The 27694-nt window shown below is 35.6% G+C and overlaps 1 protein-coding gene across 1 annotated transcript; it reads left to right on the forward strand.

Moving 5' to 3' along the window:
* Positions 1-57: 57 nt before the first annotated feature.
* Positions 58-21261, forward strand: bmp4 (bone morphogenetic protein 4). The gene is made up of 4 exons (XM_039741862.1): positions 58-342; positions 14253-14374; positions 15739-16097; positions 20329-21261. Exons 3-4 carry the CDS (start codon positions 15746-15748, stop codon positions 21183-21185), a joined length of 1209 nt encoding a protein of 402 aa, XP_039597796.1. The 5' UTR covers positions 58-342; positions 14253-14374; positions 15739-15745; the 3' UTR covers positions 21186-21261.
* The last annotated feature ends 6433 nt before the right edge of the window (positions 21262-27694 follow it).

A 27694-nucleotide genomic window follows, 5' to 3' on the forward strand; every position in this document is an offset into this window, starting at 1 on the left:
TCTAAATTGTCTAAATTGGGCGGACACATAAAAACTTGAGAGGGAGGCAATGTGAGAGCAGTTAGCGAATGCTTACAGAGAAAGACACAGCTACTTCGGAGAAGCTATATTGCTCATCTGTAGCACGCAGAAAATATCGATGCCCTGGGATTTTTCGTGATATAAAGGAGGACATTTCCAGTAATAAAGAAAGCATTTTAAAGGGATCTTTGAGCGTGTATATGGGATACGTATATGGAGTTTAAAGCTATTTTTGAAATTGGACTGGAGTTGTTTATTTTTAATACAATGTGCTGCCCACGCTTAACCGACTGAGGAAAATTCCCAGTCCATTTCCTAATGGTAAGAATGAGCTTTACTATCATACTGTGGAACAGTGTACAGCATTGTTATATGTATTGTTACCATCACGTGTTTGCTTTATTTCTCTTAGTTCAGTTCTGCTTAATTACCTGCCGTGTTTATTCCGACAGGCAGCACGATAAGTAAAACCTGTTTGAAATGTGTACAAGTTATGCATTATTTTCTAAACAACACACAACACTCCAACTAAGTAGAACTTGGGAGAATGTGTCGGGAGCTACAGAATTAAACGAGCAGCCAGACACCTGTCTGCACCTTACCGACCAAGTGTGGTCTCCCAGTGACTTCTTGAAACTGATAAACTAGTTGATTTCGTTGAAATGAGATGATATGTGCGCTTTTCATTGAGTTTGGGCATTTCTAACCACATATGTTTTATTTATGTATTGTATTCCAGTACATACGGATACATCAGCCAGGGTTCGCAGTATTTTCACCAACATTATTCTTAATGCATTAACTTATTTACTTGAAGAGTTCCCGTGGGCGGACTTGACCGAAACCTCAGTAAACCTTAGTGAAGTTTACTGCGCAGTTTTAAAAAATCTTTTGCATAAACAAATACGTTTTCAGTGTTAAATAACTAATGTATCTCAACAGAATCTCAACATGATACAAAAAAACGGGTATTACTTGTTCTCTATTCTAAACGTGGTTAAAAGCATGTGTATTAGAGAGTAATCATCCACTCGCGCACTTGTTTGTAAACCAAGCTATTGTTTAACTTGTTGCTTTTGTGGTTTGTAATTCTTTTAAATGATCAGTGTTACAGTTAAACGCGGATGGTTTCCAGATTTTCAGCGCAATCGGAGAGGCGATTCTGGCATACAAATGATTTTGCGGGACTGTGCTCCTGTTCCTAATTTACTAACTTGGCCTCAGTACTAAGTATAAACAGGCACTGTGTGTGCTCTGGCTTAAATATCATTCCCTCGGAATTCAAAAAATAAGTCGAGGGAGTGACTAAAGCCGTACTCTGAATTCGAGCATATATATTTGAATATTACCAAACATTTTTATTTTATGTTTTGAGAAAACGTCGTTATATGAATTTTGTTATGGACGACGTCATCTGATTTTTCCTTTTATTTGCAATCGGAGTATATTAAATGGAGCGTATTTACAGAATGTATTCCTTTGAAAGCTGAATATGCTGGAGATATACACTGTAGATCAGAGTTGTATGGAGATTATAATGCAGACCGAACAGACTTCACAATGTATAAATGATTTCGTAGTCATCTAGCCCGTCTCAGTACTGTTCAGTAACAAACGGAATAGGCTACTCACCTGTTGCGGCACAATAAAGTAATTATTAACGCTGACATACTTTTAAGAAGCTTTGTTACGGTTAAACATATGTCCAGACATTTGCTTCTTTAAATGATAATAACCTCATCAAAACGTCTTGTTAAGAAGGATAGATTCTGAGATTATGCGTCGCATGTAGGCTACATCTTATTTTATACGAAAAGGTTACTTGATTTTAAAGCGATATCTTGGCAAATTTGACATACTGCTTAAAAGGATTAATTTTTTTAGCTGCAATAGTTTCACATGTTACATCTGCAGTATGAATATTAATAAAAACCCATCTGCATGGATTTTCAGTTTTGTGGATTCGAATTAATTAACCATGTGTCACGTTTGCTTATAATGACAAGCCTGTGAAATGACTGCTGATTATTGTTACAATCTAAAGTGAAACAACTATTTCATAATTGTACTGAAAGAACGTGGACATGGTTTGATGATATGCTTAATCCACCTTTCAGAAATAAACCATGGTGAATGAATTCTCCTACAGCTCTGACGTGTCATTTCTTTCATTTAAACAACCAGAATGAAACCCTGGAAGAATGGGTGGACGAATAAAAGCAAATGACCAGCATGAAACCCTCTTCACTTCGACAAAATGCGAAAAGCTAGATTTGACAGTTTAGTTGATGAACATTTAAGCGCGGCTTAGGTGTTTGTTTTTTTTACAGTTTAAATATGTTTAAAATAATGTTAGTAATAAATACATAAAAGTTAGTCATTTTACGTTATGAGTTCAATAAACAAAAGCATTGCATTGTTCCATTAGTACTAAGTACACGGAAACCGAATCCCGGGCTTGTACTCTGCTCACGGGCTGTGCTCGAAAAGAAAACCCAGCGGAAAACGCCGGAAAAGGCGCTATACTATAATTTGGCGAGAATACAACGGCAGAAAAATAATTTTTTGCGTTTGAAGAAGAGGATGTATGTGTTGATATTTTCTGTGATTAAGTTACAGTTTTAAATTTATGCAAAACAATGTGCATTTCTTTTAACACAAACAGCAATAGACTTTATTGTTGTTTTCGTTGCGTTTTTTCCAAATAAGACCTCGTAATTAGGAACACATTTGTGGCATCCAAGATCATAACTTCTATCAGAGAAGTAAGTATTTCATACTGGGGTCATTAACGAAGCAAACTCTTAAATTTCACTTGGGGGCTTCAATGAAACCCGAGATAAAAATAATAATGGAATTGTGTGTGTTTTTATATATATATATATATATATATATATATATATATATATATATATATATATATATATATATATATATATATATATTAATTACACTGAGTAGCTAGAAGACCAGACAGGCTCAATCCGAAAAGCGTACTTAACCTTCTTGCTACTAGCAATTAAACTTCCTCGGGGGAATTATAAAAATGCAAAAACATTTTTAATTTTGCAAATGATTTTACTAATCTAGACAATAACTGAGGGATGAGAACTTTGTCCTTTTAATTCTGTCCCCATTTCACATGTTTAAAGATGCTGCACATACGGTTTAATCCCAAGAGACAAACGTTCTGCCTTATCCACCCACTTTCACTATGGACTAGTGATGGACTAGTGGACTTCGGAGGTCTACTGAAGCTCAATACCCCAACTCAACTGAACATGACATTTTTTTTTCCTGGTAGTTGATGTCTTAGACAGTGCCGTGATACAACCTTCTTCTTCATGTGGATATCTACTACGCTCCGCTATGTAAAACCACATGAGTATTCTAGATTAATAGATTTAGCGTTTGCACCCGATACCGTCAAGAGACTTATAACAAAGTTCTATGTAGTATAAATAAGAGAATTCATCACTTAGAAGATTTTAATAAAGGATCCAGCACGTCATGGCAAAATCATTTTTTTTCTGGTATTTGTACACGTTTGACTTTTGTTTTCTTAACATACGTTTTAAATTATCTTAATTTACTTTACAGTATCATCAATTAGAGCTTTGATGCGCAGAACAGTTAATCATTTACATTTGTCAGTTTCAGTAAGTGTGCAGTACTTGTGTTCTGTAAACGCGCCTAGATGTGAACTGTGTACAGGTTTGACATTGTGGGCATTGTTGTAACTGCATTGTGTTTACCATGTGCCCATAGAGCGCAGTTTACCAATGCAAGCCAATATGTAAAAGAAAAACAAAAAGCGAGTTAAAATGTGCTTTTGTTTGACAGCAGCTTTAGACCACAGCACATCATATATATACACAGTATGTTTACATTCTTTACATTCTACATTGCCACATAACTTTATAGGTTCCACCTTAGGCACTGGGGACTGCTGGAAACCAAAAGTTACAGTCTACTCCACTCTTTTTTTCCTTCAAAGCAATTTTCCAAGTAATCATTTCAAATTGTTAAAAAAAAGAATAGATGGGTTGTGGATGTCCAATCTTCTACAGTAGTTACCAGAATTACTTTACAAATCCACTACATTGTTGCATGTGCTTTACAATTTGCAAAAGAGAACAATTTCTAGGAGTTTGATTGAAGAACCATTGCCCTTGTGGCTGACAGTTCATTACTCCCAAAGCTACAGGTTACACTTGGACATCTGGAATTGCATGAAGTATTGCTGATGATCCTGAGCTGAATATGTTGGATAGCACAAGACATGTTAAGAGATTAAACATTTTGACAGCTGCGGTGACTTGTTTTTGATTCTTTGCAACTACTGACATATGCACAGAAGTGGACTGTTTACCTGATTGAAAACTTTATTTCTAATAATAAAAAAGAAGTGAAGTAAGATTCCTAATTCAGCAAATAATAAGGTATGAATGATGATTACTCATGTGTATTTACTCATATGCACCTTTAGTAAAAACTTGAGATAACAGGTTGTAGTGTTCCACCCTAATTCATAAAGATTTTAACTTCCAGACTTTCATTAGTATACAATCAGCATCTTATGAAAAGCAATATTTGAACAAACACCAGCCACTAAAAAGTGAAGAATGTTGATTCAGCAAAACATGTTGGTAAGTCACCCTGTGCTGGAAAATAACTTTATGCCGTTATAAAAGTTGAGAATTCTGAGTGCGTTTTTACAGGGTTTTTAAGTCAACGTATTTAAATGAATTTGTGTGCTCATCCAAAAAGTGAATAGGAAAGATTTGTTGTTTTCAAAATCATATGGTTATTAGTCAGATTAAATTAACTCTCAAGATAAAACTGTTCCATTCAGCAAAATATCCTAATTAAGTGCAGTACCCAAGAAAAGACTACATTTTGGGTAAGATTATCATTCAAAGGTTTACATTTTATTAGACACAACTGAAATTTTGGTTATTTGTAAACATTGTAATTTTAACAGCAGAGTGACCCAAGGGTTAATGGCAAAAAATGCAGTTAAAGCTTTTTTCATTAATTACTAAGTTATATAAGATATCAACTTCCTAAGATGTTTTAAATTTGTTGATTTTAGGAAAATCTGGTCATTTAACAATTTGGAAGGAATAGTTGTGCTGAGAGGTGGCATGGTGGTGCAGTGGTAGTGCTGCTGCCTTGCAGTTAGGAGACCAGGGTTCGCTTCCCGGTTCCTCCCTGCGTGGAGTTTGCATGTTCTCCCCGTGTCTGTGTGGGTTTCCTCCCAAAGACATGCAGGTTAGGTGGATTGGTGATTCTAAATTGTGCGTGTCCTGCGGTGGGTTGGCACCCTGCCTGGGATTAGTTCCTGCCCTGTGTTGGCTGGGATTGGCTCCGGTAGACCCCTGTGTTCGGATTCAGCAGGTTGGAAAATGGATGGATAGTTGTGCTGATTATGGTTTTCTAGGACTGTTAAATCGTAGTATATCTCATGGCATAGTAAATAAAGCTTTATTTGTGAATATGTAAATTGTTGAAAGTTTATTTAGAAGACAATAATGGTTAGGTGTCATCAGACATGTGGATAGATGAAAAAGATACCCAAGAAATCATGAAGTTTAACATTAGGAGAAATGCAGAATTTCATCAAGTTAATCAAGATCAAAGTTAACTTGTTGATTCAGACCCAATATAGAAATCTTTAGGAAGCTTCCAGGAATTTCTATTCCTTTTAGAAATAATGCAGGATAGTTTTATTTAATATTTAATTTAATGTTTTTATAAATATTTACTTAAACTATTCAATTTAGGATTTAGAACGAACTTCTTGCTGTAGCTGTATAGTTTGTTAATCCCATGAACTAACAAAAAACAAACAGTAATCTGCATTAGTCATTTTTTATTCACTTTTTCAATGGGTTGTTGTTGTTTTATTAATTCTTGGTTACTGACTTAATTGCAACGTTTGCTTTGAATATGAGATTAATGTGGTTAGCATACCGTTAGTTTACATTTTAGCTATTAGTACTGCTACATGAACCACATTCCTCCCGATCCTGTCCACACCCAATATTACGCCAAAGAATTTTTAAACACTGTGCCTAAAATAAGTGAGATTACTAACAATCACAACAAAGTGAGGAGTATAGAAGAAACACAAAAATGGCTAGTAAAAAAATCACAATCAACAACCGTGCAGCCAATCACTCCCTAGGCCTACTTCAAGTAGTGATGTATAACTGCTTGTCTGGTGGGGTCTGCAACTCACTTGCCCACTTTATGAATACCACGCAACTGTCCTTCCAATATCCCATTCTATCTTTTTGTTGTCCTTGGTCTCTTCCTCCCATCAAGTGTGCCTTTGCACTTAATGCTACTTCCACTTATAGACTCAGAAATGCTCCAGTCATGGGATGGCTTTACACCCAATGCTGGGGACACTTCTGAAATGGCTTTTTGGTGCGAAGAGTATCCCTATTCTTTGTTACAGGGATGCTAGACTAGAACTCCCTGTTGCAACTTCTGGATATCCCAGGACTATCTTACATGTGCTGTTTCCAATCTGTCTGGAGGTTTTCTGACCTCCTGCCCGCTATACATGCACTTATTCTTTCTCTGTCTTTCTTTTGCTTTTAGAGCCCCCCACCACTTTGGGGCTGCATTACTCTGTAAACCCCAGTGATGTTCCTTGACCCCCAAAACCACTAAAACAAGGTCTAAATAATTGTTCAAGGGCAAGGAAAATCTATAATAAATCAAAAACAAAATCCCAATTGTGACATTAGCCGCCTAGGGTTTCGCCACCTTTAGTGGACCCCATATCCCACACTGACCTGTGCAGGTTCTCCTCTATTGCCACTGTGGTTCCTTCTCTCCCTCAGTCTCTGTCAGTCTTATGAAGGTCTTGGGTGGGATGTTCCCATGTTCTGTGCCCACCTTGTGGAGAACCTGTGCTGGACATTCTCATATTATATGTAATAGATACCCTGCAGATATTGTGCTTGCAGGGTTTATTTCATTGATTACTTGACCCAATAGTTTTAAATGATTACTCTTTCACATATGTTTCTTCTGTATATCAAAAACCATGGCTGTATATTTAACTTTAAAACACATCATATAATAATACAAATAATACCAATTTGGCCTCATATAATGTTTATGTTAAATGCATTTAACATGCACATTATATGATATCAACTTTGTATCGTCATGTAATGTGTTTGAATGTACTGTAAGATGGTTTATTGTGTCATTCTACCAGAGCTGTAGACCTTTTATTTTTGGAGCAAAACAGTGTCACTAGCCAAACTATGTGCTGTATCTCTAGAAATATGACCACCAAGAAAACAAGGTTTGTTTAATATAGCATCATCTTCTTCAAATCTATTTTAGATACTTTTCTGTTTGTTTCAGATTCATTCATTGTAAAACGTTAAAGAAACTAGCCCTTTAAACAGCTCCCCTGTAATATAATATTGTTTCCCACTTTGGCGCCATACAGAGGTGATTCTTGCATTGTGTCCATTGCTGCCCGTCGAGTTTCTGGCTCCTCAGAACACATAGAGAAACTGGGTCTAAAATGCAGGCAGAAATGAATGATGCATATTTTACGTTAACATTGTTTACATACTATTGCACTTTCTTGTGGTAAGTGGTAATTTTTAACACTAGAATCAACATTAATTATTTATTTACTTTCTATAATTTAATTTATGCCAACTTTAGACATAACCGGCTTCTTAGAAATGTTTGAATTAAAATTCCTTACAGAAAATATCACTTTATTTCCATTTAGTATATTGCACAAAACACTTAAAGAACTGGCATTTGAAAGACATTTTGGAAATACTTTTAATTAACGCTTTCCTGGAATACTGCATGAAATCAGTCAAGAAAACATATCACGTCCTTATAATATTTGTTGATGTTTCATATTTTACTAGTAAATTAGTGAAATGGGCAACATAACCTAAAATTGATATTCATTATGTTCTTTGATACTTGTAATTCTAGCCTAATCTTTTAAATCTCAATGACTTGGCAACAACACAACACAGCACACACAAACTTTAATCATGTTTAGTGCAATGTTTGTGTTTTCAGCCAATACCACTGTCTATTCAGGTTTTACTTCTTTTTTTTAACTTAAGATATGCTAATTGTGTGTTTGAAAACACTAAATTTAGAGAATAACCTACAGATGACTAATTCCTGTCACGTGTGGTCCTTAAACTCATTTTTATTAGGATATCTTGTTAAAAAGGACATCTCAAACCATCCTGTCAGAGGAGTACACTTTTAATTATTAGTTAGAACTAAGCTCACTCCGCACCTCATTAGATTGATATCCTTCATATTGAATATATTACAAAAGCTTTGATTTTCATATAGCCTTTATTTTTCTTTGAGTAATTAAAACATTTCAGTTTAGGATTAGCTTGTAGAACCTTCAATGTATGGTAATTTGGAAGATGGAGAAAAAAGGTGACCTTGAAAAGTACTAATACCTCAATAAGTAGTCATCATCATCGTTGTTATCAAGTGTTCTGTCTTTAGTCAGGTCTCAGACAAAATTCTCTTCTCTACTTCATCTGCCAATATGCCTTTCCTTTCTAAACATTGTCTCACATTGTCGTCCTTTTTCATCCTCTTGGCCTCCTCTCCACGAATATTCCCATTGTCACTTGCTTCTTCAGGCCATTCCCTCTTAGCACAAAGCCAATTCATATTTTCATTCTCTTCATGAGTGACAGGATGAGTCCATGCACATCTGCTTCCTGGCGTAGGACAACCTCATTTAATTTCCTTTCCATCCAACAAATTTTCATCACACTTCATCAGATCCATGATGTTAAATGCATGCATTGAAGAAGGCAAAGGGAAAGCACCCCAACTATTTCTTCCTAGTATAGGCAAACTCAATAAGAAATAAGAGCTATTACATTTAAAGCATATTGCTTGGTTAGCTGCAATTTAGAATATATTTTATTTTTTCCTATTTAATGTGCTACGTATTGTATAGTATACCATGAAATTAATTTAAAAAGAGGTATTTCTTATATTTTGTGTTTTGTTTTTCTAGGCACATCAGCCTAATTTGCATTGCCTAAGCAGGAACTGACTAACACTACAGCCATGTACTAGTGTCTTTTTATTCTTTTGCATTTTCACTATTTTGATGTCTTTTCCATAACAAGAACATATCTTTAGACTGTCTTCAGGTTCACTGGGTATGTTTCCATCAAAATTCCAGATTATGTCCATTTAGCTTTAATAGCAAAATTATGACTTCCCACACTGCGATTCTCTCTCTCAGATTAGAACATGTTATGTAACGAGTTTCAATCTACTTTTCTTCCATTCTTTTTTGCTTCAATTTGTGGGATTTTTTATAAATCCAAAATATGCCATTCCTCTTGTAAAAGGAAAATGACCAACATTCATGCCCTTATCACCATGGCATTTAGTAATCTGTTCCTTTGGATTTCATCTGTCTACCATCTTTAACCTACATGAAATAATTAGAAAGCATAAAACCATTTAAGAAATTCCTGGTCTTCTGTTAGAAATAAGAAACTGCATAATTTATTTCTTGTATTTTTTATGTAGGGATTCTTCATAGGAATTTTCCTAGTTCGTCATTTTCTGTCAAGATTTATTTTGCTCTTTGAGGGAATTCAACAGCCTCTACAAGAGGTTAAACGTCCTTTCCTATTTTTTCCCTGACTGTTGCATATGTTGTATGGACAGGCATCCTGAATGGGATGGATAGCCATAATGGAAGGACAGCCTGGATGATGAACAACCTGGCTGTTCTTATCCCATTCAGGTTAAAAGAATGACCTATAGATTGAGGGAGACCATCTACCAGGAACAATTCATCCCACAATACAATAGGTAGCAGTGCTGCTGGGAGAAGACCTCCCGACTTTATGGGACTTCCGCTCGACCTGCAGGTGCTTCCACTGAGCACTTCTATGGCAAGGGAAGTACTCCTTGGTCCAGCCATCTCAATTCAATATGGGATTTGGACTCGGGAGGAGGTGGACAAGGCTTGTAGGGGAGGAGTGGTACAAGTAAGGAAAAAAATGACATTGTTTTGTATTTTGAACTGGAAAAAAGGAAACTGTGATAAGCTACATTGTAAATGAAAGTTTGTTTTTTTTTAACCCAGGGTCTTGTTCATGCCATTGTGACTAGGGTTTGGGGCTCAGTAATTTCCCCCTAGAGGTCACACTATTTTCTATAACTTTCATTATACTGCATGCTTGTTTACTTCTTCTGTCTTTCTCTTTCCATACTTCTACTTTGGCTTTGTCATTGCTAAATGTCTTTCTTCTTACGTTTGACATCTTTTTAGCTATTTCTTCTGTCCTTTCTCATTCTTCCTTTCTCTTTACTATCAGCATGTTCACCAACACTGTCAATTTTATTCTCATCCATGTGCTTTTTATTTTCTAATTCTATTTTATCTGTTACTAGAAGGGTACCCAGCACTGCTTGGAGTTGAAATAAATTTTGGAATAAAACATAACACATGCTGTTTGCTTGTAAAAATAAGGAATCTGTGTAAAATCAGGTTCAGTGGTTTGGATTTGCATACTCAACAAATGCAACCAAGGGTACCATCACTATATAGACTGTTTTTAACAAAATATAGACAACGGTTTTCTCTTTATGAATGGGGGATCTGTGCAAAAGTTGCTAGAGATAGGTTGAATGGTGTGGATCTGGATACTTGTCAAACATACATTCATCTTTATATCTTACATCGATCCATTCTATGTTTCCAAAAAATATTTCATCCTCTTCAACTTTTTTCATTTCTATATTCCTCCTCGCACTTATCTTCCTCTTCACTTTCTTTTAAATTTGTCCTTCCATCTTTTGCTTTTTCATGCCTTTTTCATCCACTTCAGTTTCTTACTATTTTACCTTTAATTATATTCACCATACATCCATTATCAAGCATGCTTCATTCAGCTTGGGGTCAAATAGGCCAGAGCTTATACTATATATACTAGTTCTTAAGGAGGCGATAGTCCACTGAAGAGCACACTTACACATATATCCATACTCATACTCATCTAATGTGTATGTCTACTGTATGTGTTGTGAAAAGAAAACTGAAGTAGCTAGAAAAGCCACCATACAAACACAGGGAGATCGTACAAACTTCACAATGACAGGGTGCATAACAAATTTATGCAAAATATTATGCCCCACTGTGATTCTATTTACTCATTCATTCTTGTATTAATGATAATTTAACTTTTTATGTGAGACCAAGGAAACTCTACATTTGTGAAAGAGAGCACAACACATACTAAGAGTTATTTTTTGAACTTTAGTATGTTTCAGACCACACTTCTTTGCATCGTTTTCTATACTTGGAGAACATATACCTTTTAAGATACTACAGATTGCTTCCATATGACGTTCTTAACATCATTCTAAACTGACCTGACAGACCAGTTTTTAACACCACTTCACTACAGTCAACAGTGTAGTGGATCAGTGCAATTGAGTGTGCCATGTTTCTGTTCAAATCATTAATTTGTGTGGAATTCTGTCAAATTCAGAATTCATCCCCTTGACCCTACTAAAATGAAGAAAATATTGAAAACAAAAATATCACATCATCGAAATCAAGAAATTAGAACCAAAATGGCAACAACGTCCAGGAACTTCAGTTTGACGCCCAATTGCTTACTCAATGTATGGGTCTTGCCTATGGGTGTGTACATTTGCGTATTCCTTTAATAAAATGGTGTCCATACCTGCGTCTGTGGATATAAATCACAGCTCTGATGTAACCATGTATTCAGAAAATGAGTAAATATTTTCATGGTTCAGTCTCATAACAAAATAGATAAAACAGTTCCCTTCAATATATTTTCTTTTTTTAAAGATGAAAACATCTTTCAAAAGATCCTACTGTATATCTACAAAATCAACTGTAATTTGTTAAGCTGAAATTTCAAATCTTTCGGGTCTTATCTTCAGGAAATCCTCCTCCCACCTACTATTTAAGATGCCACAATGTTTCATTTGGTACTAGGCCTTGCAATCTGAGCTCACTAAATAATCATTATCAGCATCATCATCATCTCTATATTTTCTTATTTCCACCATCACAGATTTTTGTCAGTCTGATGACATTTTTATGATTTATGTTCTGACACAAGCACAGGGTAATGGATCTCCTACACTATTAAAATGATACCATTACCAAGGAAGCATGCATTCTCCTGCCACTGCACCTTTCAAACAAGTGGTAGACTCAGCCAACTACACTTGATCTTAGCCATAAGAATTATAGCAGATGAAATTAAAATACACATGTGGTGGGCTGCCAGTTCAAATGCCTGAGCTGATTAACAGCCATGAGATTATAATATCTTTAAACATGTCCTACCAGTTCCCAGTCTTAGGTGAGCAAAGCCTGTTCCAACTGCTAATTAAGTAAAAAAAAAACATTTTCGGAATCTTTAAAAGCATGCTAATTAAAATTGAAGAATATTGTTTTTCAATATTTTTGTTTTGAATGACCTTGAGGTGAAGAATAAGAATATTTTATCGCTATTAAGAAATGTTTAACATAATGTGGCAGACAGTAAGTGAGTCAAGATGATGAAAATATGAAAGTAAAATTTTTGCACAACAGTACTATTGTCTATATTTCACATTTTTACTTACATTTGGTTCATACTCTAGGATTCTGTATTAAGCTCAATGGTCGATTAGTGAATAAATGGCAGAATATTATTAAAATGTCATTAAAATATATACCATGATGTAACATTATAAAATGCTTTTTAAAGTAAGGGAGACTGTAACCAGCTCTGAGCAAGGAATTAAACTCCATACAATCAAACAATAAGAGACAGTCCCAGGACATTACCCCTGGATAATCTGGTCATGATGTCCTGCCAATCAACATTTACTCTGTAGTAATTACTGAGACTGCATCCAGTGCTGGGAAATGTGTGGTAAGTTTTGAAAAATGAATAAAGCTGCCCACAGATCAAAATCTCTGTAGCATCCAGTCACAAATGCAGCAGAAACTAAACCTAAAGCAGAAAAACTATAAATTGCTACAATCAAAGGATAAGAAATACACAATGGATAATAACTTGTACAGAAAGAATGCTTCACTGTGAAGCTGATGTTTATGCAAAGAATTTATACGACATTGATAAGCTGCATTTAATAGAAGGGGAAAAGTATCCAGTTGAAGAAGACTAAGCAGCGTAATATAAGAAATATTGTGTAATTGTACTTATTTTACAAAGAGCCAACATTCCTCAACAATTTAACTTTGTATCTTATTAAGAGAATTTCTTTTTCTTTGTTCACTTATACTGTCTTTTTGAGATTGTGACAGTCTATTAAGTAGCAAATCAGGATTCTTTTTGGCTTCTGTAAGCTTTTGCTATTTAGCAGTGAAAATATCACAAGATGCTTTACAAAGCAAAGAAGACCACAATATTTGTAAGGCTCTTTTAAAAACACCGTTGTTAGGTATATTGATATGTGATTTTTATCCTGGCCTCAAACAATTTTATTTTAATTAAAGCTGAACACAAAATAAACCAAATTAATAAAAAAAAAACTGTTGGATTAATGGATGGAGTGTATTAATGAGAGCCTACTTTTAAATGTGTGGTTTAATAACTTAAAATAAATTTAATAATACACATATCAAATTATTACATACATTAATTGACATGCTAATAAACCGGTTTGCCAAAGAATTGCAAATACAACAGAAATATAATCTTACTTATGAATAAATAAAAGATAAAATATCTTTCCCCTATGTTTGAATAGGTTTCTCTCTCACATCTCCAAAGACAAGTGTGTTAGGAGGGTTGGTGACTCTAAGTTGTCCCCAGTGTGAGGCAGTTGAAGATGTGTGTGTGTCCTATGATGGACTGACACTCAGTCCAGTTTATGCCCTGCACCTTTTCCTGCCAGGATAAGCGTACCGGTGACTCCTTTATGTGTGTTTGTGAATAGAGTAACTAAATAGTGCAGAACAAGTTGACCCACCACACAATATACATTTTCAACTTAGTCCGGTATTACTTGCCTATTATACATATTTAAAAATATTGATATCACAGAATACATGTTTCCCCTTACTATTAATTGAATAACACATGTTTGAATGATTAGCTACAAAAGATATTCACTAAATATAAATTACTCTTCTTATATTAATCAGTAATATTCTTCAATTTTTTCAGGAACACATTTGCTTCAGTGTTAACCAGCAGACATCTGACAGCACCTGAAGTTGTGTTAATAAACTGTCCTACGGTGGATGTGAAGAATCATGGATTGTTTTCACATGCTCTGCTTTCTGTCAGTAAGTGAATTTTTTATATATTTTACCATTATGATGGCATAGTGGAAAAGGGGTTAAAACTGCTTAATAATTACAGGTTAATAATGTTGATCAGATATAAAGGTTAGAATTTCACTACACTTTATACTCTGCACACACCAAAAAATGATTACTATTACTACTGTTACTAACACTAATGCTACTGTTGGTTTACAGTTCCAGAGTAGAGGCCTCTATGTGTAATTGTACATTCTATTTATATTCTTGAAATATTTCTTCAGATACTCAGGTTTGCTTATGCATCCCAAAGTCTGGTTAGTTAGGTTGTTTAGTAACTGACTTGAATCTGGGTATGTCACTGTAAATTATAATATGAACTTTATATAATATGAACTTACTGCCATGACCAGGTTTGGTTTTTGCCGTGCTCTTGATACAGCTGTGATAGGCTGAAAGCTCTGCAACCCCATACTGGAATAAAACAGGTTCAGAATACAGAGACATGGGTAAATGAATGTATAATTACAGTATATTGCATTTAAATTGCTTTAAAAGCTGTTGTACTCCTAAAAATAAAGTTAGTAAATGCCAGGTTCATCTGTTTCCTGGGATCCTTTTATGTTTTTTCCCTCATGAGCCCATGTTTTCAGTCCTGTTTAATGCCTGAATGATTTTCCTAAGAAAATTACACAAAGCTTAATTTAGTAGTGTATATAATATATAAATTAATCATGCACTGTACATAATAAACTGAATTAATTCTCATGGAAAACTTTCATTAAAAGTATTTCATATTATTTAACTTTTTGGGTCCTGCTCCATTTAAGCAGTAAAGCAGGGTTCTCTTCAACAGTATATTTACTTTTAGAAACACATCACAAATATCCTTAGGAGGAGCCTTTCTTTAATTATTTTTAGTCTGATGCCTGCCAGTTTGAACTGCAATGCCATTTAAGCAAGTATTGTCTAGTAGGCATGTACAGTATGTAAGATACGTATATTGTATAGAATGAGCACATGGATGTATATATATATATATATATACATATATATGTATGTATATATAATCATTCTCAGACATTCTTTGCAACTTCAGCATGCAGTGCATTTAAGTGTAATCATCTTTGAGTTCCACTTAAAACAAATTTAAAAGTAAAAATGCAAATCTGTTTATTTTTGTTCTGAAACCAGACAGAGATAATTACTAAGAAAATAAGCAGGATGATGACAATCTGATTATGGATGAAAATGATAAACATTTTAGACTAAGTAATCATGACACACGATAAGGTATTTTGAAACAGAACTGTAAATGATGTATTTCTTAAGTACAGTTTTTGATTGACTCCCTTTGTTCTTTTGTCATTTCTTCTGTCTGCAAATAGAGACACCATGATTCCTGGTAACCAAATGCTGATGGTGATAGTATTATGGCAAATTCTGCTGGGAGAAAAAAGCCAATCTAGTTTGATAGTCGAGGAAAGCAAGGAAAAAACAACAGAGCATGGTCGGAGCTCCAGGCAAAGCCATGAACTTTTACACGATTTTGAAGCCACTTTGCTACAAATGTTTGGACTGCAGAGGAGGCCCAAACCCAGTCGTTCAGCTATCATTCCCCAGTATATGCTAGACCTGTACAAGCTGCAGTCTGGTGAGTCTGAGGTGGGTGAGCATGACTCCAATTTTGTTTACCCGGAGAAGTTATCAAGCCGTGCCAACACTGTGAGGAGTTTCCATCATGATGGTGAGTGCAAAATGTAGTTGATTTAAAATACATTTGATTTCTGTAGATCTTTTTGTCAAAGCTCTTTCAACAACTTAATTCCATTTGTAAATATATCGATATGTTTTGTCAGGACTGTCAACAGCATACATAAAAAATGTAAATCACACAGATAATAATAATAACATGTTTTATTTTTGTGGCACCTTTAATTAAGGGTGAATTACCAGAACTGGATAAGCAGGTTAGAAGATGGCTGGATGAATACCAGTACTGACTATTTTAATTTCACATTTTCTGGCACCTGTTATAAATTAATAAATGACTAAAATAGAGTTTTTCATTATTAAAGAAATGAATTACAGTTGAAATATCATTATCATTATCAATATTGGAATATGACTACAGGTGCTTATTCTTCAGATATATGCAGATGATTTAGTAATTAATAATCTATATGAAATACTGGACATGTTTTTATTACTTGTATTTGATCTTCAAAGGTTATCTTAAAGAAAGCCCAATTGGTGCATTTTTCTAAGTAGGGACATAAAATATTTAGGTCCTATGGAGCAGAGATAAAAAGATAGATAGTGACAAAACTGGATGCAAAGGAATATAGTTAGGAACATACAATACTATTGTATTTCCTAACACCCATTACAAATAACAGCACTAGCAGAATGCCTCAATGACCCTTCTTAAACATTCTTGCCTTCATTAGGGAACCTCTCCTTGGAGTCAGCAAATCCTGAAACCCTCGGACTAAGTGCTCAGATTTAATGAAATGGTAGTATGACTGTGTGAAGATTTGGAGACTACTCCTCATTTAGGAATTTATGAATGAGTCTGTTCTGGGCAAGTTGAGATCTCTAACTTGATCACACTTTACAATAAGGTGCTCTTTATTTATTCACGAGGGTCATACATTTTCATTGGCCATCTTGTCACTCTGCCCTGTATTTTGTAGGGAAACATGATCCCTGAGAAAGTGATTTTTTTTTATAATGCCACTACAAAATACATTCACACCTAAAAACATTTCATGAAGGATAAAACTCTTCATTGTTAGAAGAAAAAAAGCACTTTTTTTAAAACCATTTTTCAATGCTACTTTAAGTTGCAACATAAGCAGTTGTTGAGGCAATGGATTTACTAATATCATATTCTAAAAATGGATTATTAAGGTTCAATGAATAGGAGGACAGATGTTATTTTTTCAGTTTTAAATGACTGTCTCTTTTAAAGTCATGACATTCCTTACAGTTCATATCATATCTTCCCATTTCACATACTGTTCAGTTTATGGAGGAAGCACATTATACTGTAGTTTTAAAATATCAACAAAAAATGACAATTTTTTCTTATAACAAAAATTCCATGTTCATTAATTAAAAACAATTATTATAATCAAATAACCAGTTATTGGTTATATAGTAAATCCATTTATTTTTGCTTACTAATTACTAATATATAGTGCTGATACACAAATTACAATAAAACAATTGCAGTGCTGCAATAACACTTTGCGTTTTATGCTTGTAAAACTAAAGTCTTATGCAGACTACTCCACCTTTCCAATTATGATATTATTTATATCCCTCAAGCATTTTGTAAAAAAAAATGTTGTTTTGTTTCCACTATACAAAACTGGAATAAAATGTACTGCAAATGTCTGTAATTAGAAGAAAGTGGAACAAATATAAATGTATTTTCCATTTATAACATCCCATTGTCATCCTGCAGCTGATCTCAACAAGCACTTTACCTGCCCTACTGTTCTTACCTTATTTTTAGATAACCAGGTAACACAGACTCCCTCAAGGATGCTGAAAAGTTCTCTCAGGAGTCTACAACTGATCAACACTGGCTGCTATAGCTCTGGGCTTCTGAATTCATTTGATTAACTAGCTGCCAACCCTCACCTCAGGTGTAATAACACCAGATTATGCAAATTCTGCTAAATTCAACAGAGGAAAGTATTTTACAGTTAAATCAAGATACACAGCTGCAGTCACCTGTATTAATGAACCTAACCGAATTTGGAAAGCATGATAAGGGAGACAAAGTATATTCTTGCACTCCTTAGGAACTCCTAAACCTTAAATAGTGGAAAACATTAAAAAAAGTCTTACTCTAATTGACCACTGTTAAAAGTGTGTGTGTCAATTGTCAGTTACACTAACTGTACTTTGTAACAACTTCTCCTTAAAATGAATTCCTACTAAACAGACTACTAAGTAAGTATTGAGTTGAAATATAAAAATACTAAAATAATAAACAATAATCTACTTAAATACAGGTACAAGTTCACTTGTACTTACATTTCACCACTGCTGGGATTCAGCACAAGATTTGTTCTTGCCTTATGCTAGAATCTACCAGGATAAGTTCTGTTTCCTGTGACACTATAATAAAAAAATAGGTTCAGAAAATGGATTTACTCTATATTGTGCTGCAAGATTGAAAAATTGGCTGCTTCCCTAACTAGAAAATATTTTATTTGAATACAATGTGTTCAGAGGCTGATCAGGCAGGCAGTTTGTATAGTGTGTGGACCTCAAACCCTGAGGCTGTAGATTCAAATCCTGCTACTTACACTGTGTGACCATCAGCAGTTCACTAGCTGAATGCTATACACATTCTACATCTACAATATTATAAAAATTCTTGGAGATGCAGAGGTAGTTTTGAAATCACACCTTCACTACCTGAAGTACTACTCATTCATCTACCCCTTTTGCAAATCCACTTAGTCCTGTCATCAGGGCCACTCAAAATGAGAATGGCGCCCATAAAATTCATCAGTTTCCTTAGTAAAGAGAGAAGAAGAGTCCAGTCTTCAACCCACAGATTTTAGAACAGTGGTGCAGTAAATTTAGTTTGGTTGCAGCCTTTTTTCTGCTTCACCTGACGCGGTAGTTAAGATGAGTTACAGCGTACCCTACCAGCACTGGGAAAAAGACAGCAGACAACTTGGGTCTCAGTACATCACCTGTCACACTCATACACAGACCCATTCTAACCTGCACATCCTTAGGATTTTGGAGAAAACTTAAGCACCTGAGAAAACCCACAGAAAAATTGGGAGATGTGCACGCTCCACATAGAGAACGTCTGAGCTAGGATTTCAACTAGGCATAAGAAAATATGAGACCAGTGCATCCTGAAATACTTATGTTTTTAATTACATGTCCAACATCTGTTTAATCTGGATGGAAACACATGACTATTTCATTTCTGTGGTAGATTATTTTGGTACAGGAGTTTCAGTCTTAAAAGGGTCTATAAATATATTTACAAACTGGGACTTTAGAAGGGTTCATACTGTGGCACATCCATCCATCTACTTTTCAGGCTATCTGCAGTACATTAAAGAGTAATAGGACACTGGGGGTCCAGTGCATCACAGAGATATAGTATAAAAGAGCAATTGTCCCTGTCGAATTGAATTGAAATTGAGTTAATATTTGGCAAGAACTTGTAAAAACCAGATGAAAAGAAAGAGAATTGAATACTTTTGTTAACCTCAGTGCGCCAATATCTCAGTGTATGAAAGTCTTGAACTGTGCTTAAAATAAGGGAAGGCTAGAATTTTATGAAGTTTCTGTATCTTTATTTTAAGGTAACTCTGTCTCTAGTACACTTACAGAAGTGCTTCATGTAACAGTATGAACTACCCCACCACTTTCAACAAGGCTTAGGACACTTCCACACAACTAAATTTACAAGTCCATTTTTTCACGTTTTTTAAGGCTCTCAGCATCTTAATTCTTAACAGGCATTTATCTCAATTTCCAAAATAGCCAATCTTGCTCCTCAGACAGTTTTACTTTAAAATCTAACAAGATGCATACTGTAGTTGGTAAGGTAACCTGAGTGTAACAATATACAATTAAAATAATAGAAAAATTATCATTCTTTTTAAATCTGTTATTTATACCAGTGAGAATTAAATAAAGATGTCAATACAAAGACATCTGACCAAGCTGAAGAATAGAGGTTTAGCATATTGCTAACTAAATGATAGTTAAAATAAACTGAATATAAACTATCGTGTTTTAACCCTTTATAAATTTTCATTCAGGAAGGAACCATTTATATAAAAAATTTAAAAGGCGCTAACTTAATCTTTTTCTAATGTCTAGTATTTTAATACCTTTAATTCAAATCTGGCAACATGAGAGCCTAAAGTGACTGAAATTTTGCTCTTCCTTCAGCTGTTAGTTTCTTTTTTTTATTGTTTCTGCAGAACACCTAGAACAGCTGATGGTCGCTGAAAAAATAGAATCTGTACCACTGCGATTCCTGTTCAACTTAAGTAGCATCCCAGAGGATGAAGAACTCTCATCTGCTGAACTCCGGCTTTACCGACACAAGACTGAGGAAAAAGACTTAGATGGACAAGATGGAGTGTTCCATAGAATCAATGTGTATGAAATTTTGAAAACTCCACAAAACACAAAAAGGCATCCAATAATGCGGCTGCTTGACACTCGACTCGTCCAACACAATACAAGCAGATGGGAGAGTTTTGATGTAAGTCCTGCAGTCATACATTGGACTAGGGACAGGCTTCCAAACTATGGCCTTATGGTTGAAGTACTACATCTAAATGATACTCCTACACAGCAGGGGAGACACGTACGCATAAGTAGATCATTACATCCGAGCTCAGATGATGAATGGGCACAGCTGCGACCACTGTTGGTTACCTTTGGCCATGATGGTAAGAGTCACCCATTGACTCGTCGTGCTAAGCGCAATACTAAACCTGTGCGCGGTAGGAAGAAAAACCGCAGCTGCCGACGTCATGCTCTTTATGTGGATTTTAGCGAAGTGAACTGGAATGACTGGATTGTGGCACCTCCAGGTTATCAGGCATTTTACTGTCATGGAGACTGCCCCTTCCCCCTGGCAGACCATTTAAACTCTACCAATCATGCTATTGTGCAAACCCTTGTGAACTCAATAAATTCGAATATTCCCAAAGCCTGCTGTGTACCCACTGAGCTGAGTGCAATCTCCATGTTGTACCTTGATGAATATGACAAGGTGGTATTGAAGAACTACCAAGAAATGGTTGTGGAAGGCTGTGGCTGTCGTTGATTAACCTTAAAAACAAAAAAAGACATGGCTAAACTATCTGCCTTTAATAATAAACTACGAATACTATTTCTGTAAACTAAGGCTTGGTTTATCCTTTGGAGATAACATGTGTGTTTGTAAAGTTGGTAATGCTTTACTGTACATCTAAACTGTCTTCCTTGGATCAAATCATGTACTTTTAATTTGGCTGGGTAGCAAACCATTCGAAGTGCAGACAGAGGCCAGTAACTCCTGAACTCTGTTGAAAATAGAAAGTCAAATTAGAACTTAGGTAAAAATGTTGTACCAGATAATCATATCAGATTTTCTACATGGCCCTTATTTATAACAGTAATTTCATGAATTGTTTGCTTTGATATGCCATATATTTTGACCAAAATATATATATATATATATATATATATATAAATATGTATATTTATAACTACATATTAAAATAAAAATGAGTTCTTATTTTAAATATAACAGAATAAAAATGTATAGCTTCATTAACATATATGACAAAAATACAATTTTCTACCTTCTTTGAAGAAATTATACTGTATATATTCCATGTTAAAATGAGCATTAAGTACCTAGAAGGACCATTGACTCTGTTTCTGTTGTTTGACAACTTCTTAATGCAATGTAGTTCTGCTAACTTACAAACACTTCAAACTGTGTCATGGTCTTTTCATAAGGTCACAAAATTATCAGTTGTATGAAAAATAATCTGTTTTACATGTAATTTATGTCTTCATACATTTGATAGTTTGCTTTCATAGCCTTTGTTACTATGTGTACAGAACTGCTTCGAATGTTGCAAACAATATCATGTTGGGATGATTACTTTGACATTTGCTGAGTAATTAGCACAACGCTGCTGTAACAAAGTGGGCTAAAGACAAGTTTTTTTTGCAGAATTACATTGTAATGCATCACTTTGCAACATTATGCTTGCTGTACTTACCTCACATTCCAATGGACATGAGTTCAGTTTTCTGCCCAGTTTACTGTACATGTTCTCACGGTGTCTCTCATCAGTTTTCTCTGGGCGCTCTGGTTTCTTCCCATAATCCTCTCAATGATGTAAAACATAAAAAGTGCATCTTTGTGAAAGACTGGCATCTGGATCTGCTTCTACCTTGGTCCTGATACTGTTGTGTGCCCCATAATTTAGTGAACACATTTTACAACTGATGGATGGTCAAGAATCATTTTCACTTGATTGAACTGATAAATTACTAGGCAGGAGATCTGCTGCCAATCTCATATTCACCCCATAGTAATATAACTAAAACCTGCATACAGATAAACTAATTTTGATTAAAAAAGTGAAACTATTTGAAGTAAGTCATATGTAGCAAGCAGTTATAAATTTAAATTAAGAAGGTCTTACTTTTCTATTTCTCACAATCATCCCTAGTCATACTCTAGTTTAATCCAGAGAAAATAAGTAAATTTCACATATGCACTTTAAAAGCCATATTTTTGTGTCCACCTTTTTTGAAAATTTTGCCTTCTGACAATTTAAAGAAAAAATAAATTTGCCGTACCATAAAGTTGCATGTCATTTGATATTTCACTGTCACTGTTGTCCCTGACAGATCGTTGATGGCCTTGTATGCCTCAAGGACACAAGTGTCTCCTTACATGGGCCCTGATGTAAAAGTTTTGTACTTACATTTATTCACCCACCTATTTTCATAACTTGCTTATCTATTTAAGAGATGATATTTGAGATTATCCTGAAAGGAAAATCAAAATGCAAGTCCACCACTCTCCAATTCCTAACTACACTACAAGAAAGGGCACAATCAAACACAGACAAACACACACTGGGGCAAATAAGTCTATTGAACGTCCCCTGTAATTAAACTGACCTAATAGCTTGCATTTGAATTGTTTGATGTGCTAGATGAAGTTTAGCACTACAAAGTGTGAGCTGTGTGAATATACAGTACATAATCACTTGAAGAAGACCAATTCTTGAGGACTTTAAAATTGGGAAGGAAATATGATTAATTAGGATATTTGACTGCTGCTTTGGAATAAGCTCCTTAACAAGGAGAAGCAGACAGAAATAGGTTAAAGATGTGTCTGTCCATTTTGAAATCCATTTATCCAGTTCCAGTAGCACTGGCTGTAAACCATCCCTTAATGAGGCACTGCTCTTATCACAAGAAACACTGAAGCAGTACCACATATGCACATCTCCAAGGCCTGTTTAGAGCAGCCTGCTAACATCTTTCTCCATACAGGTATGTTTTGTTTCTTTTTATGTGTCAGATAAAGTGCAGCTGATGAGTTATGCTAGGCCGGACAGGCTGTGCTTGTTAAAATGTTTTCTTATGGTTTTACATACTTTGATGTCAAATATTTTCAGCCTAATGAAGTTTAAAGAAGGCAAGTGAAAAATGTTAGAAAAAAGGGGGTAATCATGATACCAATTTTTACATTAAAATAATTCACAGTCAAAAAAGATGTATAGCACAGATTGGAACAGGCTAAGGGTACATACATTAGAAAGTATTGCTCAAGCAGAGCTGTACATGTATGCAGTAGTTTAATCAAAAGTGTAGCTGAGATTAGCAAATTGGTGACCTTGAAAAAGTATTTTAGAACAGGGGTTCTCAACATCAGTCCTGGGGACCCTCTGTGGCTGCAGGTTTTTGTTCCAAACAGCTTCTATATATATATATATAAATGTACTAAGCAGTTATATGGAAATAATGTATTTATTTTCTTTTTAACAGTATTTTCATCTTGATGTTCATTCTGTTTTTCTGGGTGTTCTAATTGTTTAATTATTCCATTATTTTCTAATTAATAGGTCTGACACTGAAGTAGTTTCAGCTTTTCATGATTCAGTGTTGTTTGCCAGCGTGCCTGCTCTGCTCATTTTTAATATTCATTATTAAGATACAATGAAGGCAGCAGACTGCACAGAGAAAGGGCAAAATATAATGAAATCAGTAAAAGTGAGTTAAGCATTTAAATCTATTGCAAAAATGGTCATATTTCTAAATGTCTTATAAATGTAAAAATCATACTTCTGTGCTTTCTTAAAATGTAGAATAAGAAAAGAGACAAAAAAATACCAGCTAATTAATTGAGATCAGTGTTATCAGTTGTCACTGATTATGAATCTGGTTGAAGTGAAAACCTGAAATCACAGTGGGCCCCCAGGACCAACTTTGAGAACCCGTTTTATAACATTTCGGGGAAATAAAAATTGACAAGTTTGGTTAGCCTGAATGGTTTATTTCCATTAAAGTGTTTTAATATTCATAGAGACGGAAACAGAAAACTCTTAAGTAATCAGTATGAGGCCAGTCTGGCAGTGACAGGTGGCAATGCTGCACTTTCTTTCTGTATTACCTCTAATTGATATGCAGTGTACGGATCTCAACCACATAAATCGTACACTGGTTTCTTACTCTGAGAAAATACAGCATTTTAAATATGTCATAACTGAATTGAATGGATTATTGATTGTGTAAACGCACATGCTCAAGACCTACCTGAGTAGAAAAGCACTTGTTTGAGCTGGACAGCAAACCTACAAATGCAATGGCATTTTATCACTTCTTTTTAAGAAAAATGCAACAAACACAGAAATAATAGAAGTCACACGTCTGGGCGTTGTAACAGCCGTACTTGATACTTCAGAGAGTCTGTTTTCTTCATTTTCTTCTTAGGTAAACAAAGAACTGCCGTGTCCCCTTTGTGAAATGTCGCTACATTTTAATTGTTAAATGCGACAGTTCACTTGCTGCTGCCACAGATTGGCTCAAGTCTTTGAAATGAGGAGTGATCGACACATGCTAAAGAGCCTTCGGATGCATGTGAAAGAACTGAGAAGACAACAAGGCGCTTAGCTGGCGACACTTAAGCCGCTCGCTTCGACTTCTTATTTTAATTCTTTTTTTTCTTTTTCTGCCGTGCGATCTTATTGTATGACGGGCGGTCACACCTGGTAAGCGAACCGTCCCCGCCCCCTTTGGTCGCCGTGTCTCACGGGAGCCAGAAAGGCGCGACAGAAGTCTGGGCGGGTAGACAGCAGGCGGGCAGCAGGCAGGAGAGAACAGGAGTGCGCGCTGGGGAGGGCGGGACCGGAGTGGCCACTGCCTGCCTTGAGCCCCTCGAGTAAGATCCAGCATCGACGGAACTGCAGTGCCCGCCATAGCAGAGAGTATACGTGAATTAAAAAGTAAGCATACAATACTGTTCAGGTAATTAGTACGTTCAATAACATCTGCCATACCCTGACTCCTACAGTATATGCAGTGTGTTAGCAGAATGGTACATTTTATTATTTCGCTAAGCTGTCTGAACTGACACACGCTTTGAGACATCTCTGAAAAATTATTGTTTTGTTTTTACAGTAATAATTAACGAATACTCCAGGGACAAAATTTGGAGGGGGCATTTACCTTGAACCATTGTGTGGGTTCTGAGGAAATCACGGAAAAACTAGCATGTAACGTCAAAAGGGGTCGGCAAAACCCGAATAGGCCTTTACATTTACGTATTTGGCAGACGCCCTTATCCAAGGCCACTTACATGTATGATACAATTGGTTACATTTTTTTTTTTTGGTTTTCCAATAGCAGCAAAGGCTTGCTCATGGTCACATAAGTGACACTAGCAGGTTTTGAAAGCACAACCTTAGAGTTTGAAGTCCAAAGTCTTAATAGACGCCACACAAGAAGAGCAAGTAGTGTGAGTGGTGAGAGTATGAAGTAGGTGTATGGATTCCAGCAAAAATCACAGAAACTGCACCTGAGATTATAAAAGATACAGATTGCCGGACAATGTATGCAGTGTAAAAGCTTTAAATTATACTTGACAGCCATCGGAGCACAGTAAGCCATGTCAGACAAAAAACAAGGAGAATCTGAACTGTAAGCTTTCTATTTTGAGAGAGAAAAACAGAGAGAAAGGAGAGGGGGAGGAAAAATATTTTAGAACACGATTCTGACATCTAGTTATTTTCACGATTTCAGGTATTTTTAGCGGTTAAGAGTATAGTAAGAAAATATGAAAACAAAAGTAAAAAAAAAAGATAAAAACACCAGTTTTCAGACTCTGAACACTTTTCTCCAGCTACTAATAAACTATTGTTCAGCATACAGAGATGGGGCCAACTGAATACTACACTGTGTGTTATTTGAACAGCTATATTTTGCTCAGGCATGTCAAGTGTTGAAAAAGATTTTATTTTCAAAAAGGATTTCTCACGACTATTCAAAGTGACAGGTAAGTTGTTATCAACTCGACAAGTAAAGACCATGTCATGTTGCACGACTTTTTCCAGAGTTTTGTCAGTTGTAGTTTTCACTTACCTAATCTGAGTGAGTTGGGGGCAGTTGGCTCGACATCACAATCCTGTAAAGACGGTCATGTAATGTGACATGTCCAGTGACTCTCTCCAACTAGCCTGTGACTTGCTCTTGTAAAATCAGACAGGCTTGATTTTGTCTTTAGTCACAGGGTTGGGCTCATGTGCATGAGAGCTGCCATCCATTGAACTTTCAGCCAGAAGCCAGAAGTACAATGCATAGACTGGGGCAATGAGGAATGATGAAAACTGGTGTTTTAGACCAGCGGTTGCCAACTCTGGTCCTGGAGGACCACCGTGGCTGCTGGTTTTCATTCTAACCCTTTTTTTAATGAGTGTCCAGTTTGTGCTGCTAATTAACTTCTTGTGAATTCATTTTAATTGAATTGCTTTTTTAAGATTTTTTCCCTGAATGTCTTCATCATTCCTCTGAATTGCTTCATTTCATTCCTTAAACGACACCCAAACAGAAATGAAATGTGAAGTGACCAAGCCACTAGAAGACAAACTAAGTCAGGGCCTCAAACTCCAACCAATTTCACTCCAACCAGCTGCTTATTGAGGTGCCAATTCTTGTCGTTAATTAAACTTGTTCTTTAATTCCGTGGCTTGTTGCTGTTGCTGTCATGGTGCATTAACAGACATTTCTGAAATTGTTGATTTTCTCTTTCTAAGAGCACTGGTCAAATGTTTTGGGTACCTGAGCAGATCAACATTCCCGAGACATTCATCTTTCTTTATTTTCAGATATTGTATGATGGACGCCGGTTGTATTGGCTCATTTTGTATCTCATTTTTGTTTGTTTGCTAATTAAGGAAAAAAGAAACAATTAAGGGGTCTGAGTCTTCAAGAGCAAGTCAACTAAAATTAATTCACAAGAAGTTAATTAGCAGCAAAAACATTTCACTCATTAAGAAAAGGGTTAGAATGAAAACTTGCAGCCATGGTGGTCCTCCAGGACCAGAGTTGGCAACCCCTGTTTTAGACCACACAATGAAAACAGAAGTTCATCTGTCTGATATTGCCATGTTTTAAGAGCCATGATAGAATAGAAAAAATAAATAAACGGGCAAGATTGCTGCTGAACTTGCCATTGTTCTTAACCCTTCGTACAGCACCAGCTCTGTTGACTGTCACAAATACGGCTGAGCACGACTGTGCTAGCAAGTTGGTACTCGGTCAGTA

Source organism: Polypterus senegalus, chromosome 18, assembly GCF_016835505.1.
Source record: "Polypterus senegalus isolate Bchr_013 chromosome 18, ASM1683550v1, whole genome shotgun sequence".
In the NCBI taxonomy this organism is placed as follows: Eukaryota; Metazoa; Chordata; class Cladistia; order Polypteriformes; family Polypteridae; genus Polypterus; species Polypterus senegalus.